The sequence below is a fragment of the Cotesia glomerata genome, linkage group LG6 (assembly GCF_020080835.1).
Source record: "Cotesia glomerata isolate CgM1 linkage group LG6, MPM_Cglom_v2.3, whole genome shotgun sequence".
NCBI lineage: Eukaryota > Metazoa > Arthropoda > Insecta > Hymenoptera > Braconidae > Cotesia > Cotesia glomerata.
The window spans coordinates 26,339,491-26,358,263 of NC_058163.1; the positions used below are offsets into that span (position 1 = coordinate 26,339,491).

The 18,773-nt window shown below is 28.6% G+C and overlaps 2 protein-coding genes across 9 annotated transcripts in view; one reads left to right on the forward strand and one right to left on the reverse strand.

The window, feature by feature from the left end:
* Positions 1-822: 822 nt before the first annotated feature.
* LOC123266617 (spondin-1) lies at positions 823-7,243 on the forward strand. Its single transcript, XM_044730933.1, has 7 exons — positions 823-1,167; positions 1,871-2,265; positions 2,806-3,092; positions 3,427-3,827; positions 3,973-4,144; positions 5,336-6,083; positions 6,706-7,243. The coding sequence occupies exons 1-7, from the start codon at positions 972-974 to the stop codon at positions 6,784-6,786; spliced, it is 2,280 nt and encodes a 759-aa protein (XP_044586868.1). The 5' UTR covers positions 823-971; the 3' UTR covers positions 6,787-7,243.
* Positions 7,244-9,742: 2,499 nt separating this feature from the next.
* The window catches only part of LOC123266947 (transient receptor potential-gamma protein), a 64,923-nt gene continuing 55,892 nt past the window's right edge, over positions 9,743-18,773 (reverse strand). For 6 of the 8 annotated variants that reach the window (XM_044731390.1, XM_044731388.1, XM_044731391.1 and 3 more), the window contains exons 15-19: positions 17,927-18,121; positions 15,954-16,179; positions 14,145-14,492; positions 11,969-12,475; positions 9,743-10,039 (exon numbers count right to left, since the gene is read on the reverse strand). In XM_044731390.1, coding sequence (XP_044587325.1) covers positions 9,837-10,039; positions 11,969-12,475; positions 14,145-14,492; positions 15,954-16,179; positions 17,927-18,121 — 1,479 coding nt within the window. In that variant the 3' untranslated portion in view covers positions 9,743-9,836. The remainder of the gene's footprint in view (positions 10,040-11,968; positions 12,476-14,144; positions 14,493-15,953; positions 16,180-17,926; positions 18,122-18,773) is intronic. The other 2 variants (XM_044731386.1, XM_044731392.1) reach the window with 1 other exon arrangement.

Below are 18,773 nucleotides of genomic sequence, written 5' to 3' on the forward strand. Positions count from 1 at the left end.
TTTAATCAGAAATAAAATGGTAAAAATTATAGTTTATTATATTATTTAATTATTTATGAATTTTATATCGTAATTTTTCTTTCGCGATTTAGTTAAAATTAAAATATAAAATATAACTAGAATTTACATCATATTTATAAGAATAATAGTTCATTTTACATTGAAATAAAATAACAATTTAATTCTTATGGTTTAAAAAAAAAAAATTTCTATGCTAATTTTGAAATAACTCTTATGTAAATAAAAGAATTATTACAATGTCAACATAGAAAAAATTTGTTATTTTTTTTAGATAATATTATTATAAAAAAAAGTACTTTTTTAATTTCCCATCGGTATAATTTTTATGTTTTTATAGCAAGTTAAAATTGAACGTAAAAATTATCCTGAAAAATAAAAAGAATATTTATTTCTTCTTTTTAATAGATAAAAGAATTAAAAACTAAAAAAATTAATTGCAAAAATTGTAGAAAATTATTAAAACACTAAAAATTAAAAAATAATTAACTTGTACAAGGAAATAAATAAAAGTAACCAGTTTATAAGTAACTGTTTACAATCGAAAAGTATTGAAATTTATCTCGGGTCAACAGTTACAGATACACTGTGACCTAAACTAGTTCCACTTTTAGAAAGTATCTCCATCGATTACACCATAAAAAAAAAAACAAAATCAACATCCAAATATTTATAATAAAATAAAATAAAATAATTTATTTAGATGATTGTTAATCATTCAATAAATCTATATCTAGGAAACAGCCAGCCACCAGAAACGGCTTTTTGTTGATACTTGGCCTACGCATCCGTTTCATTATCGCACCCACGTGACTGATAATTCACGAAGAAGCAAGCTTATGCTCCAGTCTGTCGTCTTCTTTCATCAGACTTCGACGCTGCTAACTCTGAGAATAAATAACAAAGTTACTTAATTATCAACAAACCAAAGCAGCTTTAAAGTTTCTAGCAAAATGTCTCGGATATTAATTTCGGTATTGTTATTGTTACCTTGCTTTGTTAATTTTATAAGCGCATCCTGTCTGCTGCAACCAGCTCCATTTATCACGACCTCACCTCGCACTCCTGGAGATGGCGGCTTCAAGATATTATTAAGTGGAAACAATTCCAAGTATATTCCTAATACTATTTATTCTGTCAGCATTCGAAGTAAGTTAATCATTTTTTTTTTTAAGAAGAAAACTTTAAAAATATTTTATAAATAGATAATAATAATTAAAGAAGAAATTAAATAATAATAAATAATAATAATTAAAAAAGAATCTAAGAAAATCATTTTTTATAATACTTTTACTAAAAATATTATTTCTGAAATTTTAAACTTCAAATTCTGGGGTCAGGATTGAAAATATGAAAAAAACATGAGACTTTTTTTGTTGGAAATTAAATTTTATACGAAAAAGGTTCTTATTCTTCTTTATATCTCTCATCGTTACATGAGAAACAAACAAAAGTTTATAAGAAGAAATTTTTTAAAACATAGTATAGCATAAATAGATTTTTTGTAATTTTAAACTTTAAATTTTGGAGTAAGGATTGAACATACAAAAAAGTTACAAGAGACTTTTATTTGCTGGAAATTTAATTTTCTAAAAAAAAATATTTCATCAATTTTTTTATGCCTCTTATTTTAAAGACAAAAATAAACAAAATTTCTTAAGAAATATTTTTAACTTATAATTAAAAAGGTGTACTGAAAATAAAAAAAAATAAAAATCACAGTTGTTGAGTAAAAAATCAAAATTATTGAGTAAAAAAATCAGAATTATTGAGTAAAAAATCAAAATTGTTAAGTGAAAAATAAAAATTATTATTGAGTAACTAAAATTTGATAGATTAATAATAATTGCAGGTGATCCAGCTCTGCTGTTAACAAATCCGACAGCAAACATCCCATCGTTTTCCCGCTTCCGGCTGATAGTAGACTCCCAGCACTCTCCAAACAGCCCGGTATCAAAAGTCGGTTCATTTCAGCTCTACCCGGACGGCTTAACGTCATTCGACGAGGACTGTATTAACACAGTAATCGAGTCTGTCGATTACCCGAAGTCGGAGGTCCAGGTGATGTGGAGATCGCCTCCAGTGGGCTCGGGGTGTGTCATTTTTACAGCGATGGTGATGACAAGTCCCTCTGTTTGGCACGCCGCGGATGGAAAACTGGTCAAGCATTTCTGCGAAGCAAGTAGTGATGACATTACTAGCTCCGACGACCAACTTTGCTGTGCTTGTGATGAGGCCAAGTATTCTGTAAGATAATTACAGCTTTTGCATTAAAAAAAACTTGTTTCAAAAATTTTTCAAATTTTTTTTTGTAAAAAAAGCTTAGACTTTAAATTTAATGAACATTTTTTTGGAATATTAATAATATTATTTTATAAGATTCTTTCTAATTAAAAAACCATGAATAATTCATTTAATTAATTAAAAAAAAATAATTTTATTAAAAAAATTGCAACTACCCAAAAGAAAAATCAATTTTTTTAAATAGAGAAAAAATTTTCTTGATTCAAAATAATATCAATAAATTCAATAATTATTTTGGGCAAAATTAAATTTTCTAAAGTGAAAAAAATTTTTTTGGATCAAAAAAATATTTTTTTACATTATTTGTGTACTTTATAATAAGACTGCCGATTATCCAATTGGTGGCTTTAACTAGAACTTGAAGGAGTGAAAGAATGAGAGTAAGATAAGTTAATTGCAGCTCATAATTTACAACTAACACTCTTGATAGTCAGCCTACACTTATCAGCCAGCTTACTTGGACTTGCATATGCAACATTACAGCTAATCATGGAGGGAATTTGGTCGAAAACAACGCATCCCAAGGACTTCCCCTTCTCGGCTTGGCTGACGCACTTTAGTGACCTAATTGGAGCTTCTCACGAGCCTTCTTTTTCATTCTGGGGAGCTGATCACATCGCAACCGACGGATTTCGGCAATTGGCCGAGTGGGGCTCAGCTTCTGGATTGGAGGCTGAGTTGAGGGCCAAGTCCCAGTATTTGAGGACTCTGGTTAAAGCTGCGGGGCTTTGGTACCCAAATGTCAATACCAATACTACCACCAGTTTTCGGTAATCAAAATTGGTTTCTATATAAATAAATAAACTTATCAATTACTACAAATTAATTTTGCTATGACAAAAAATAAATTCTAGTTATTTTAATTTTATAAAATTAATTGTCCTAGACAGAAAAAAAATTAACTTGAATCAAGTAAATAATTTTGAAGAATCTAAACTTCTTGGTTTGAGTAAAAAAATTTGTAAACTAAAAAATTTTTCTTGGCTTAAGTAAATTTTACTTGATTCAAGAATTTTTTGTCTTGGTTCAAAAATATGAAACTTTCCAAAACTATTTTCTTGGTTCAAGAATTTCTCTTGATTTTTTAATTTTTTTTCTGTGTAGGGTTGACAAAAAACACCCGTTGTTGTCAGTCACTTCGATGCTGGGACCAAGTCCTGACTGGGTGGTAGGAGTAAGTAAGTTGAACCTCTGCGAGCGCGACTGCAGCTGGAAAAAAAGTCTCATTATAGACTTGTACCCCTGGGACGCGGGAACAGACAACGGAATCACCTATATGTCACCCAATTCCGAGACGAAACCCAGGGAGAAGATGAAGCCTATCACAACCTTATACCCAGAGGATCCCAGAAGCCCGTTTTATGACGCGACCGGAAAACCAATGCGGCCCCTTGCTAGATTATACATCAATAGGGAGAAAATAATTGAACGGGGGTGTGATGAAAAACTCAAGGAACAGATTGCTGAGTTTGAAGTCGCTGAGAATACCGAAGACACTTCGCGACGTAAGAGATTTATTTAGAAGTAGTTATTGTTATTATTTTTATTATTGTTAGCGAAGAAATTAGTATTATAGAGAAAGAAGAGGATGTTATTTATTTATAAATAAATATTATTATTAATTAATTTATTTATTTATTTATTGCTTAGCTGAATGCGCTACGACGGAATACTCTGCATGGTCTTCTTGTTCAGTAACTTGCGGTAAAGGGCTGAGGATGCGGACGCGCTCGTACTTAATGCCAGAAAAAGCTCAAATGTTTAATTGTAATAGACAATTAGTTTCTAAAGAAATGTGTGTTGCTAGTGTTCCAGAGTGTTCGTAAGTATTTATTCTTATTAATAAATTAATTTTCAATTTTTAGTTTTTAAAGTTTTTTTAAACAATACAAACACGTAATTTTTGTCTTGTTTTTTCACCACAAATTTAACTCACTAGAAAATCGAGCACGCTTCTATCAAAATATTTATTATCAACAATTTAATTAATTCAATATTTTGATAAATTCTAATCATTGATATTTAACCGTTGCCATAGTAACCGTTGCTATGGTAATCGTTGCCAAAGTAGTTACCATAGCAACGAAAAGCGACAACAATGAAAACGTGACATCAACTTTTTTATTAATAAAGGAAATTAATGTTTAACCGTGGTTATGGTAACCGTTGCTATGGTAACCGCTGCTATGGTAACTGTTGCCAAAATGATCACCTTAGCAACAATAAACGACAACAATAAAAACGTCACATCAACTTTTTAATAAAGGACTAGAAAATCAAACGCGCTTCCGTCGAAATGTTTGATATCGACAATTTAATAATCAAAATTTCTACAAATTTAACTCTTTAATATTTAACCGTTGCCATAGTAACCGTTGTTATGGTAAATTTTGTCATAGTAACCGTTGCCATGGTGACACTTGCTATGATAATCGTTACCATAGCAACGGTTACTATGACAATGGTTACCATAGTAACCGTTGCTATGGTAATCGTTGCCATAGTAACCGTTGCTATGGTTATCATTGTCATAGTAACCGTTGTCATGGTGACAGTTACTATGGTAACCGTTTTTATGATAACCGTTGCCATGGTAACCGTTGTTATAGTCACCATTGCCAAAGTTGTCACCATAACAACGAAAAGCGACAACAATGACGACTTTTTAATATTTGATTATCATTTAAATATTACTTTTAAAATAAAACAAAACGATATTGTAAATTACAAATTTATTTTTGCGGATAGAAAAAATAAAAATAAAAAAAATTCTGATTTTATGTTGTAAATTTGCGCTTCAAAAAAAAAAAAAACTTGAAAAATTACAACTAAAAGTCATAATTTATCGAAATTTTATAAGAATTATATAAAAAGCTAAAAAAATTAATCTTTAAAATTGAATTTATAAAAATGTTATTTCAAATTGTCATTTTTTTTTTAAAGCGCAACTTTAAAGTATAAAATGTAATTTTTATTTTTTCCGTTTGTAAATATAATAAAAATGAAATTCCAGCGACGAAGAAGACGATAATGAGAACGACAACCTAGCGGGAGTAGACCCAGTCTTTTGCGAAGTAACTGATTGGTCCGAATGGTCAGAATGTTCATCTACCTGCGGGATAGGCTTCAGAATGAAGACCCGGAAGTTCCTCAACAAAATGGGCCGCAAGAAGTGCCCGCTTGTGCCGGTAGTTGACAAGGAAAAATGTATGGGTCCACCATGTCCTTCTGGAAGCGAACTAATCGACCCAACGTGTCCAGTCACAGATTGGTCGGACTGGTCCCCCTGCAGCGCTAGTTGCGGCAAGGGAGTCAAAATTAGAACGCGACTCCTGATGGTCGACCCCTCGCGCCAAGAAGAGTGTTCTGCTAAAGTGGAGCACATCCAGCAGCGCTCTTGTCTGGTCCAGGCTGATTGTACCTTCGACATGGCCACCGCGAAGGTCGTTTGCATGGAAGAAGCCGATGTTGGTCCTTGTCGCGGATATTTCCAGCGCTGGGCTTTCGATCCTAAGAAACTCACTTGTATGTCTTTTGGCTACGGAGGCTGTCGCGGAAATCGCAACAATTTCTTGACTTTTGAAGAGTGCTCAAGCACTTGTGGAATTGTCAAAGCTGCACTGACTGGCCAGGAACCTTCTGGGCAGTCTGTCAATTCTCAGCCTCCGCCGATTGATTGTATGGTTTCTGAGTGGTCACCATGGTCGCCTTGTAGTGTTACCTGTGGGTCTGGAAAATTAACGAGCTTTAGAATGATAAAGGTAGGGATTTTTATTTTTTTTTAATTTTATTGCTAAGTTAGTTTAAAAATTTGGAAAGCGATGGAACTTATTAATTAAAACTTGAAAAATTTTAATATAAAAAAAACATTTAATCAATAAAAATTGGAATTTTTTTTAAATCGAGAAATTAAAAAAATTGTGATAATAATTTGGCTGTCCTATTTAGAAACATCGTAATTGTTTTTTAAGTTTTATAAGAGGTAAAATAATTTAAAAAATGTCAATTTTTTAATATAAAAAAATTTTTTTTAAAAGAGATAAAACTAAAAAAAAATTTCATATTTCAAAATTTTTCTTGTTTTTAATTTTATTTATCCAAAAAATAATTTTCAATTGAAATAAAAATTTTTTTAACATTTAAAGATTTAAAATTAATGAAAAAAATTATTTTTACAATTTTATGATTATTATCGTAAATTTACGGTAAAATAGAAAAATTTGAAAAAATGAATTTTTAAATTGTTAATTTTTCAGTTTTTTTTTTTTTTTTATTAAAAACGAAAAAAAAAAAAATAATTGACTGTGAAGCTAAACAATTATCTCAAAAATTATTTTAAATACTTAACAATAAGCTGTATTAATATCGAGTTTAACTTTACAGCGACAACCAGAAAATGGCGGGCGTCCTTGCCCAAGAAAGCTCAATCGGCGCGCAAGATGTCAGCTTGCTCCTTGTGAATAATTATTAATTAATAACTAAAATTACAAATCTCTTGTCAAATACTTAAGAAAAAAAAATACTTAATTTTCCACAAAATAAATAAGCCATAATTACTTTTAAATAGTTAATAATAATTTTTTATTGTAATAATAATAATTACAATTCTTTATGATATTAATATAATAAAACGCGACAATCTGCGGTTCGACATTGTGCGTTAGTTTGTATTTTTTTTAGATAACTAATTTTAATCTCTAATTGGAATACAATTAATATACCTGGCGGTTCTTGGTCGCGACGACAACGTCTCACCCACCAGGCTTAAATAAGTATCTGTTATTAATAATTTTATTTCTATTTAAATGATTTTTCAACAATTCTTACATCATCGTCTAACTCGTTCTACTCGACGTTAATCTAGTAATCGACAATTATTTTCTTCGGTGATTTTTAATAATAAACAAAAAATTAATTATAACCAAATGATTTATTTGTAACAACAAACATATATTGTTGTAATAAAAAATGATTGTTGTTAAAACAACAGATTGATTTAGCGGAAAACTAATCAATTTATTGTTAAAAGTAAATTTAATCATTAAAATTATCTCAGTTTTTACTACATCATATTTTTTTGTAATCCCTGATACTAATAATAATGGTTCCATGGTTCTTGATACTCCACTGATAGAAGGATTTATTTGTATTAAATAATATTTGTTAGTAGTTAACAAATCATTTATTAGAGACCACTTTTTAATATTAAACAAATATTTCTTAGTATTTAAAATGATTTGTTTATATTTAATAAATCTGATATTCATTTATTAAATATTAATAAATCTTTTTAAATACTAAGAAATATTTGTTAAGGACTAACAAATGGCTTCTAATAAATGATTTTTTAAATATTAACAGATCTTTTTAACTATAAACAAATCCTTCTATCAGTGTCCGACAAAATATCCCCGGATAAAATATCTTAAATAATTAAATTTTTAATAAAACAATTCAAAACAAGAAATTTGAAAAAAATTATCAATTTTATTTTAACACTTATTAAAGGCATTTTATCAAATATTCGTAGCACGACTTTACAAAACCTTAAAATATTATTGTGCCCTTTATTATTAATAATTGTTAATAAATAATATCAATTATAAATAAATAAATAAATAATAATTATAAACGAGAAATTAATAAAATAATTAATATTAATTATAAATAATAATAATTATATCAATTATTAAATAATTGTATCAATTTTTGATTAACAATGTATCAATAAGTCCTTTTTTTTGTTAGAATAATTTTTAAATATTCAAAATTTTTTAATTTTTAAATACAAAATAATGATAATTCAGTGATCATAATAATTCAATTCAATTTATAAAAGTATGCAATTTTTCATCAATGTTTCTTTATGATGTTATCACGTAAAAATATCGTCCGTAAACCGACTTTACACACGGAAAGAAAATTGAAGGAGTTTTTACTATTTTACTAAATAAAATAGTAACGGTGGACTATACTTCTCATTTAGTAATTTTTACGATTTACTCTTGTAAATTTTATCCAACAAATAAGACTAGCAAGGGTCTTAAAAAGTCGAATACTATAGAGCAAATTATACAATATGTGTTTGTGAACTTTACAATTCAACTCTTGTAAAAATTCACAGTTGGTTTTTTTAAAAGAAATATTAGGGAGGGAGAGAGATAGAAGGTTGGACTAATTGGTAACTGTACAGTAATCGAAAAAAGAAACCGACATTTCCGTGCTATCTGGGAATCGAACCCAGAACTCTGTGTTGGCAGCCAGAGACTCTCCCTCTACGCTATCCGAGGTAAACTAAGACCCGTACCCTTTAAGAAGGGTTTACATTTTTTCTCTCTCTCGCCCTCTATTGGACAAACAAAAGTATCTCTGTCATACTTGTACAACAAATGGAATCTTAAAATGCATTTTATGCATAAATAAATGAAAATTTTCCAAAAAAGCGCTTCGATAGATAATTTAATTATCTATCGAAGAGCAAAGCGTTTTTTTTCGAAATTTTATCACATGCATGAGAAAAACACGTTTGAAAATCAACTATCAACCGCTCTATTAACATTTACATAAACTCGGAGTCTAGCGCTGTGCACGGCCATCACTCACACTAATTGTGAAACATTCCAATTCAACTATTGTAAAATTTGCTATAGTTCTATTGAAAAGATACAGAGGCAGCACTGGAAATTTTCATCTCTTACTTTTTACAATAGTAATATCGTATTTTATCATGAATAAATAGTATTTTTTCTTTTAAAATATTTGACAATTAATAGTAATAAAAGTACAGTCCAGCTTTACAATAGTTGTATCGTAAATTTTCCCAGAAATTTTTTCCCGTGCAGACAACCAATTTTTTTGGGATATTTTGTAGGAGGATCAAGACGCCTGACATCACTAATAATTATAACGAAATAATTTTAAAAAGTGCTATCATAATTAATAGTGATTTATCGAGTTACAGCATTAGCAGTCGTCATTAATAAACTGGCAGTTGTAAACGCTCAATTGTGATGCTGAAATGCCATCACTACGACGATAGATAATACATTTACAGCGTGCTGGTGAAAAAATACGTCTTAAATATGTTTTTTATTAAAGAATCGCGCGATTTAATTAATACATTTATTTTTTTTTACTCTGAATTAATTTTATTAAATTTAATTTAAAAGGCGAATTATTGATGATGTGTAAGATAAATTTACTCTTTAAACCTTAATAACTTATTACTTTTAAAAAATGGAACGGCGCCTGCGCGCATATTAATTAATATTCTTCTTTATCATTAATCATAACCTTAACTATAATTATATTTAAAATTTAAAATTTATAATATAATATAATATAATATAAATCCATTTTATTTGAATTTAATAAATCATTATTATATTAATACTTATATATTTATAAATAAATAATGGTATTTTGTTTTTGTTTTTTTTTTTTTTTTATTTAAGTTAATATTGATTTATTTGTATGGATTAAAAGCACCGAGTCAATTTGATTGTATCGAAGCCTCAGAGCCAGCCGGAGGTGACATCACGAATTGTCTCAATGCCTGGTAGTCGCTGCAATTGTGTCGCAGAACCGTTTCTTTTTACGCTTGTAGTAAGACTTTGAACTGGTACCGCATCCCTGGAGGTTGTCGGGTGACCTACAAAACTTTCTTCGGTTGTTGAAGGACTCATTGGTTCGACGTCTATTCGCACATCATCGTTTTCTTCAGCAAAAAAATAAAAATCAAATTATTACATTGATTTTGCTTATTGCTTAAGCAAATTTATATAATTATATAAAAAAGCTTATGATACTGAAGTTAGCCGACATTTAAAAAAGTTTTTTTTTTTTTTTTTTATTGAAAAAATGACTACAAAAAAAGGAAAAAAAAATTTCATTTGTAAAAAACTTTAAAAACTGTAAGTGCAATTTTTAAAAAATATTTTTTTGTCCTAATTTAATTATTAAAAACAAAAAAAAATTAAAAACGTCAGCTAACTTTAGTATCATAAAAGGCTTAATTAAAATAATTAAAAAAGGGATTTAAAAATATTATTTCAATGCAATTTAAGGATCAAATTAATGAAAAAAATTTTTTTTATACGCTAATTTTAATAAATTCGATAATTTTTTAATTTTTTTTTATTAACAGTTATTCTATACTATTTATTTTCAATTATTTTATAATATTATCCTTAATTTATTATTTAAAGCACGGCTGCCCAATTTCAAAACACAGTAACTAACATTTAAAAATTTTTTTCCAATTTTTCTTAGGGGACGGACGGGCAAGACGGAGAGGGCGGGTAAAATGAATAATCGTTTTAAATCGCTGGTCGGTCGATAGAAACATTTTAGACAGCAATCTATCAATCTATTATGTAACTACACTTACCGTTATCGATAAAGCATTGGTTTTGCATACTTGTGGGAATTTTTTTTATAAATATTGAAATTTAGGAAAAAAAAAAATTTTTAAATCGTAAGTATACAGTACTTAGTTTAATGTTGTTTAGGACGATGCAGATTTGATTTTTTTTCTTCATATTCAGGACGCGGTTGATATTTTTGCGACGATTGTTTTGATTGAAATGTATTTTCCAATCAGTATTCGTTTTACGCGACCTGAGTATTCATTTTGCCCGCCCTGGTAGGGCAAAACGGATAATGTTGACTTTTTTTTTTTTTTTAATTTCGAAGAAGAATTTCTTTGTTATTATTTTTATTTTACTTTAATAATAAACTTCAATTACCCAAAAAATTATTAGCCAAAGTTAAGAATGGATATGATTGTAATATATATTTGTTATTTCATTTTCAAATTAACATATCCGTTTTGCCCGTCCTTCCCCTATTAAAAAAAAGTTTGCCCGCCAAATTGATGAAAAATTTGATTTGTGTATAGAAAAAGAATATAAATATTTTTAAGAAAAAATACTTGAAATTAAGGTCTAAAAGTTATAAAAAATGCAGCAATACTAGAAAAATCAGGTATAAAAATTTTGCAGTCACTGTGTTTTAAAATTGGGCAGCCGAGCAAGAGTAGATAATTCTGGCATTAAATTTACACGCCTCTAGCAGAAATGCTCGAAAGTGCGTTATAATTTAAGCAATTGAATTTCTTCTATTGACTTTTGTTGATAGTATGGAGACTGTATACTATATAGTCTTCATAGTTGCGGTATGAACATTCAAAAAATAGTGTTCTATGAAACTTCTATCAGACTTTTGAGCTCAAAGAGCTCAAAAGCATAGAAAAGGTATCTTTTTGAGCTCGGAGAGCTTAAAACAACACACAGATTGTACTTTTGAGCTCGAAGAGCTCAAAAAAGCGGCCAGGTATTAACGGAATTAGCGGGAAGTTGCAGGGATGGCCTTTAGGGTCAACCGTTTTCCTAATTTTTTGCATTGTCTTTGTGTAAATAATTATTCAAAGAATTGTAATTTAATCAGGAATTGTGAAACGTCTTACAAATATTGATATTTTCGTATTAAAAAAAAAAAACTTCAAGATTTCTGTAATTTATTTTTTAAATTAAGTAATTTGTTAACTTATTAAAGCTATACATGTGATGTCGATTTTGAGTAAAACTTTCAATAATTATGTTTTATTCAGATGTAATATATGTTTAAAAAATTAAAAAAAACTCACCGAGTCGTTCACTAACACTAACAATCTCGATGGTATCAAGACTGGGCTGCTGACTCTGAGTAGAATCGTGCCTTCGGGATAAATTGTGCGCAGAAAGATCTGGACTGCGAGCCGGAACACTGCTGGCTCGATGGAGCTGGTTTTTGGAGGTGGTCTTCCCGATCGCCGAGGAGGCCGAGGAGTTCCTCACAGGAAGCGTCGACAGGCTGTCGACGGTGCTCGGGTTTTCGCTGGTGATCGCGGGGGTAGAAGCGCGGGAGGCGGAAAACTTTTTACGCTTTTTCCGGAGCGCTGCCAGGGCTGGGCCCAGACCGTGGGAAAACACGTGGTGGTTTTCGGAGCGACCGTTTGTGCTCTGCTGACTCGCCGTTTGGGAGTGCTCGTGAGCAGATGGAAGCTGGGGGCCGCCGTCCAAGGATGACTTTGAGTCTGATGATCCCTCGGAACGGAACCCGCCGTCTTCGGAAGCTGGTGGGTACATTGAGTCTTCTGATCGCGATCTTCCGGCTGAAAAATATCCTTAATAATATCGATTCTACACTGTTGAAATTTAAGGTGTGTAATTACAAGCAAGCGGTATTTTCTCGGCAAATAAGTTATTAGATCATTAATAATCCTCCTTGAAGTATCATTAATGATACTCTTAGTATGTTGTATGTTAACTTTACAGAATTAAAATTCAAATTATTAAAACTCACTTCCGAGGTAGTTATTTTAAAAATTAAACCTTATGAACCGGAAAGTAACTTGTAAGCTTGTTGAGTCCCTACTAGAAAAGTTAGCAAAAGCAAGTTCACTGGGTAGCATATTAATGAGCTGTTATTTATTATTAAAAATAACGTGCTGTTGTTAATAAAAAAAAAAAAATACGAAAATTCGTATTTTTAATAAAGAATTCAATTTTCAGAAGAAAATTGCTATCCAAAAAATTTAATTATTCCAATTAATTTTTTAACAATAAATTAATGCAAGAAATTTGATGGATATTAAAAATTTTAAAAACTATATTAATTGCGCTTATCAAAGGTTTACATGAAAAAAAAAAAAAAAATATTTCTACTTATTAATATAAGGTACCGGCGGGTAATAAGGCCTAGCTAAGGGAGATTTTGAAAAAAATCGAAAATATTGCATTTAATTATTGAAATGTAACGTTAATTTTTATATTAATACATTAGCTACAAAATATAATGAAGTAATGGTAATTTTCACCATAAGCAAACACAAAATTGAATTTTTTCAAAAACCTTGCGAATAGGCCTTATTTTACTACGGTAGGGTAATAAGGCCTGCGGGTTAAACATACTGGAAATAGTTCTACGAAAATCAATAAAATTGGTATTATAGATCAATCATCACTTAAATTTAGCAACAATACTTCTTAAGATGTTGATAAAAATTAGAACAATGATTTTAAATTATTAAATATAAAATTATAAAAAATGTTTACTATTTACTCAAACCGTTTTTTAGGAATTTTTCCGCGCTACTTTAGCATATGACGGATGATGAAATATAGAAGACAGGGAATATTGTATCGGGACTCTATAAACTTGTAGCGACATTTCTATGCTAGACGCTTCTACTAGAAAAGCCTTTAGCGCAAGCGGTTATTTTAAATAGCATTTCTATCACTTAGGCCTTATTACCCGCGGGTACCTTAGACAAATTTCTATGTAAATGTGTCATATAAGATTTATATGTTATTTTAGTACCAAAAGCTTTCGATAGGTGGCGCATGATTGCAAAAATTTCTCACTAACAAAGAGTTATCTCAGGGGTTATATGTTTCAATTTAAGAAAACTTTATCAGTCTTACAGTTTTACGAATTAGAGTCATATATAATTGATATATCGACGGTCTAATTAGCAATTTGTCTAACTCCTTATTTTTTAACATTTTGATGTAACAATGATCCAATTATAAGTTATTTGAATGATTCAAACCTAAATATTATATCTCTATTAGATATTAATGATATTAAATGGTTTTTTAAAGTGATAATAAATTTTGAACTAATTGTTTTTTTCGTACAAATAGAAAATTCTCAAAAATGGAGTTAAACAATTTGCTAATTAGAACGTCGATATATTTTTTTTTTTTTTAAATCTACTTATGGATAAAAAATATTTTCAAAAAGATAAATATAATTATTAAAAATGAATTAAAATTTACCTATGAGGCGCGAACGTGCTTTGGCAGCTTCAATTAAAGTTCCCCATCGCCTTTTGCGAGATCCGTTGCGTGTGCATCGATTTTGACGATTGCTAGTGGTCAGCCCCGGAACGCTGTTGGTGCTGATGTGATGAGGGTTCTTCCTGGGGGTGGTGGTCGGCCCGAATATGCTGCTGAGGGTGCTGCCAAAGAGCTCCTGGTTCTCGGACTCATCTGGAGTTTGCTGGAGGGAGGCGATGAATTCAGCGACCGGCGCCAAAGTTCCGCTGCCGCTAGGGGGCTGAGGCGCGATATTGAATCCTTTCATCAGCCTCCGCTCTTTCTGGCGGTTCTTTTTACCCCCGGCGCCTTTAACAGTCAGTTTAACAATTCGCTGGTACCTCATTTGGTATCGACACAAGCGATATATTTAAAGACATCATGCAGGTCATAAAAGCGAGGGTTTGAATAGTGAGTGCTAAGCTACAGGATGAATACAAATAAAGTATTTATATTTATACTCTTTTCAATTGACAGAGATTTGTTATTTATTGTATTAAATATTAATTTTGAGTGTTTAAAGAAGGAAAAGATACTTTTTTTTTTTTTTTTGATGTCGAAAAATTCAAAATAAAAATTTTGGTTTTAATTTAATGATATGAATTTTAAATTAGAAAAAATTATAGTACAGAGTGTTGATAAAGATTATTTTATTTTTAAGTTTTTTTGATAAATTTTCATGAAAAAATAAATTAAAAATAAGAAATTACTTTAATATAAATGAAATTCAATTTTATACGGCGATTTTTAGGATTTCTTTATAAATAATTTATTACAGAGAGAATTTATTAAGAAATGCTACTTGTAAAAATTAAATAAAAAAATATATTGATGCAATTTGTTTTTAAATATTATAATTTATTTGTTATATCAAATTAAGAAAAATTATTATATTAATTTTCAAAATTAAAAAAAATATTTGATACAATTTGTTTTTAAATATTATAATTTATTTTTTATATTAAATTAAGAAAAATTATTATATTAATTTTTAAAATCTCTAAAAACGCATTATAAATTACAATTTCCAAATTATAAAATTTGGAAACGAATAACAACTATTTTTTTTTATTCAATGAAAAAAAAAATTATAGAATTCACTTTTTTTGGATAAATTTTTGAAAATTTTAATCAGTAGTATGTTTTAACGCAGATATCTTCACTGATAAAAAAATTAACTTGAACCAAGAGCCAAAATTTTGAGCCAAGAATGCCATTTTTAAGGAAATGATTTTCTGGAGTCAAGAGAATAAATTTTTGAGACTAGAAAAATTCACTTAAATCAAGAATAAACTCAAGAATTTATTCTCTTGACTCAAGATAATCATTTTCTTAAAAATAGTATTTTTGGTTCAAGATTTTGGCTTTATTTGAGTCGTTAATTTTTTTATCAGTATTGAAAATGTTTTATCTTAAAAAATTTCCGCTAAATACCATTTTTAGAGAAAAATAAAAACATTTCCGTGTTATTAAAACGAAAAATAAAAAAAAATGGATTGAAATTATTTTTAATATAGTTAATATTATCGTCCATAGTTATCATAAATAAATTTTTTTTTTTATCTCAGGAATGTGGACAAGATAGGATCATAATAACAAATTACATTATTATTTCTGCTATTATTTATAATATTAATTTTTACCAAAATTTTCATTTTTAAACCCCGTTAAAAAGAGAAAAAAAAAGTATTTTTTTATTTTTAACCACCTTAATAAACACAAAATAAAAAAGTGAAGATGAAGGAGTGCAGGAGGGATACTGGGGCTCACCGGTACCGGTTCCAGAGGACGTAGACGTGTTCATCCCCGACTTCTTGAGTATCTCGATGAGCTCGCATCTGAACGCACTGATGTCCTGCTTGATTTCGTTGACATCGTCTTCGGTGACTCCCTCGCCCTCGGTCTTTCTTTGTTCGACTGTTACGTATCTTCTGACCAGATTCCGCATGATACTTTGATACCTCAGGTCCCGCTCCGACGCCTGTTTCGCCTTGCGCTAATGGAACGAAATTGACAGTTCTGGATCACGTGACTTTTATTGATCTAATAAACTACGCTTTTTAATTATTTTTTTAATTTTTTCATCATTACCGACTTTTATCGTCAAGTATTTTTATTTCTGGCTCTTTATTCTCCGCACGTCGGAATATCGATTTTAGATATCACCGCTTAAAACCTTTTTTACCTTTTTTTACTATCTCCGGGAACATTTTTAGTTAAAGTTATACGAATTACTCTTGTATTTATCTCTTTGGTACTTTTTAATATTATTTTTACTTTTTTTTCCATTATTTATTGCTCATATAAATTTTTATGTGTTTTTCAATCATTTCTTCCAACATCAATCATCAATCATACAAACAAGTAAGAGAAACAATTGTGAATTTTCTTGCACTATTATTTACGTATTAAGTTTCTAAAATTTAATAATAATAATTGAAATTTTTCAAAATTTCAAATAAATTTTTTAAATAAGGATTTTTCTTATAATTTTTTCGTATCTTCAATCATTAACTCAGAATTAGAGATTAAAAATTATAGAAATTTTATTTATAGTTAAATATACTGATAGAAGAATTTATTAACTAATAATTTAATTTATTTGAAGACAATTATTTAATTAATTAAATTTTAATAAATATTTTTTAACATTCAATAAATATTTATTTGGGAGGAAAGGACATTTATTAACAGTTAATAAGTATTTATTAGTAGTTAAAAAATATTTATTAACAGTTAATAAATATTTTATTGAGTGAAATTATTTCGCTTGCAATGTCATATGATATCAAGATTGCTTATAAATAAAAATCATCTTTATAAATTATTTGCATTAATTATATTGCATTATAATAACGTTTATTGTAAAAAAGCAAATTATATCACAGCTCATAATTATCTTTTATATTTTTAAATATTAAAAAAGTTAATTTATTTAGTGAATTTAATTATTATCATGTGTTCCAGCTTGGGTTATAAAAAGTGTCAAAAGAAAATAGCTATTTTTGCTTTTTATTTTAAATAAATATTTTTTAACAGTTAATAAATTGTACTTAATAAATTACTTATTAACTGTTAACAAATATTTATTAACAGTTAACATTTAATAAATCGTATTTAATAAATAATTTATTAACAGTTAATAAATTTTTATCAAATAATATGATGTTAATAAATCATTTATTAACAGTTAATAAAGCTTATTAAATATAAACAAATCCTTCTATCAGTGTATCTTCAATCCTTAATCAGAATTTGGGATTAAAAAATATAGAAATTTTATTATTAGTTGAATAAGTAATGAAAAATTTCTTCTTATGAAATTTTGTTTGTTTCTTACTGAAGAATGAGAGATAAAAAAAAATTGATGATTTTTTTTTGTAGTAAATTAAATTTTCTACAAGAAAAATTTTTATAATTTTTTTATATCTTCAATCCTTAAGCCAAAATTTAAAGCTTAAAATTTAAAAAATAATATTTCTAATTAAATGTTATAAAAAATTTTTCTTTGAGAAGTTTCGCTCATTTTCTGCCTTAGTAATTAATGAAAATACTTATTATAATAAAATTTAAAATTTAATTAATGAAAATACTTATTATAATAAAATTTAAAATTTAATTAATGAAAATACTTATTATAATAAAATTTAAATCTGATTTATGAAAATACTTATCAGAATAAAATTAAAAATCCAATTAATTTAAATTCAATAAAAAAAAAAAAGAATAAAAAAAAAATTTACCCGAATAGTTCTCATATGTTCTTTCTTAGCAGCCCTGCTGTGCCCACAGAACTTTCTGTAAATCCACTGTCCTATGTACCACATGCTTTTAGGTGTCGGTATGATATTGAACGGCGGTGGAACAGTTCCCCCTTCTTCGAAGTAACTGATCCATAATTTGCTTCGCGCAAACTTCCATTCAACGTCCGCACGCTCCTATTGGCAATAAGAAGACGGAACAAAAAATGCATTAGAGAGATGTGAGATGGATTACAATTTTTATCCACTAAAGTCTTCTCTATTATACATGTATACTGGTTAATATAATACTCTAGGTACATAATAGTCTCCTTCTGTAGCAAAAAATAAAATTGCCGAGTCACCGTACCACAAAGAAACATTACTCGGAGAGAAAAGAATAGAACTTATTCCTATGTAGAATGGTAACTATTACCATGTTACATAGTAACGAAAATTTTTGTGAGAACCCTGTGTAAATTTGTAAATAAAAATCTTAGAAATTGTGATAAAAATATAAACAATCACTCATTCGATGCGGAATTGAATTCTGAAAATAATGTTGTTGTTTTTTTATTTTTTTGATGAAAATTTTAATTTTTTATTAACAAAAAACACAACCAAAATAAAAAAATCTCCGTTTTTCGTAAATAACTAAATAACTATTGATGATATCAAAAATCGGAAAAAAGATCCTTAAAGAAGAGAAAATTTCTGAAAAAAAGTCTTGACTTCCGGAACTCTAGCTTGAAAAACAATAATTTTTATTTAATGTTGAAAATAGGGTTCCACGCAATTGCCGTTGTATTTTAGCATCGGCGCGGCCGTGTGACAAAAGTCGCGCGGAACT

Excerpts from the sequence above, each read along its gene's own strand:
- LOC123266617 (XM_044730933.1), top strand. The coding sequence starts at position 972 with ATGTCTCGGATATTAATTTCGGTATTGTTATTGTTACCTTGCTTTGTT. Across the intron at positions 1,168-1,870 it reads TTATTCTGTCAGCATTCGAA|GTGATCCAGCTCTGCTGTTA; the intron begins GTAAGTTAATCA and ends TAATAATTGCAG. Across the intron at positions 3,828-3,972 it reads TACCGAAGACACTTCGCGAC|CTGAATGCGCTACGACGGAA; the intron begins GTAAGAGATTTA and ends TTTATTGCTTAG.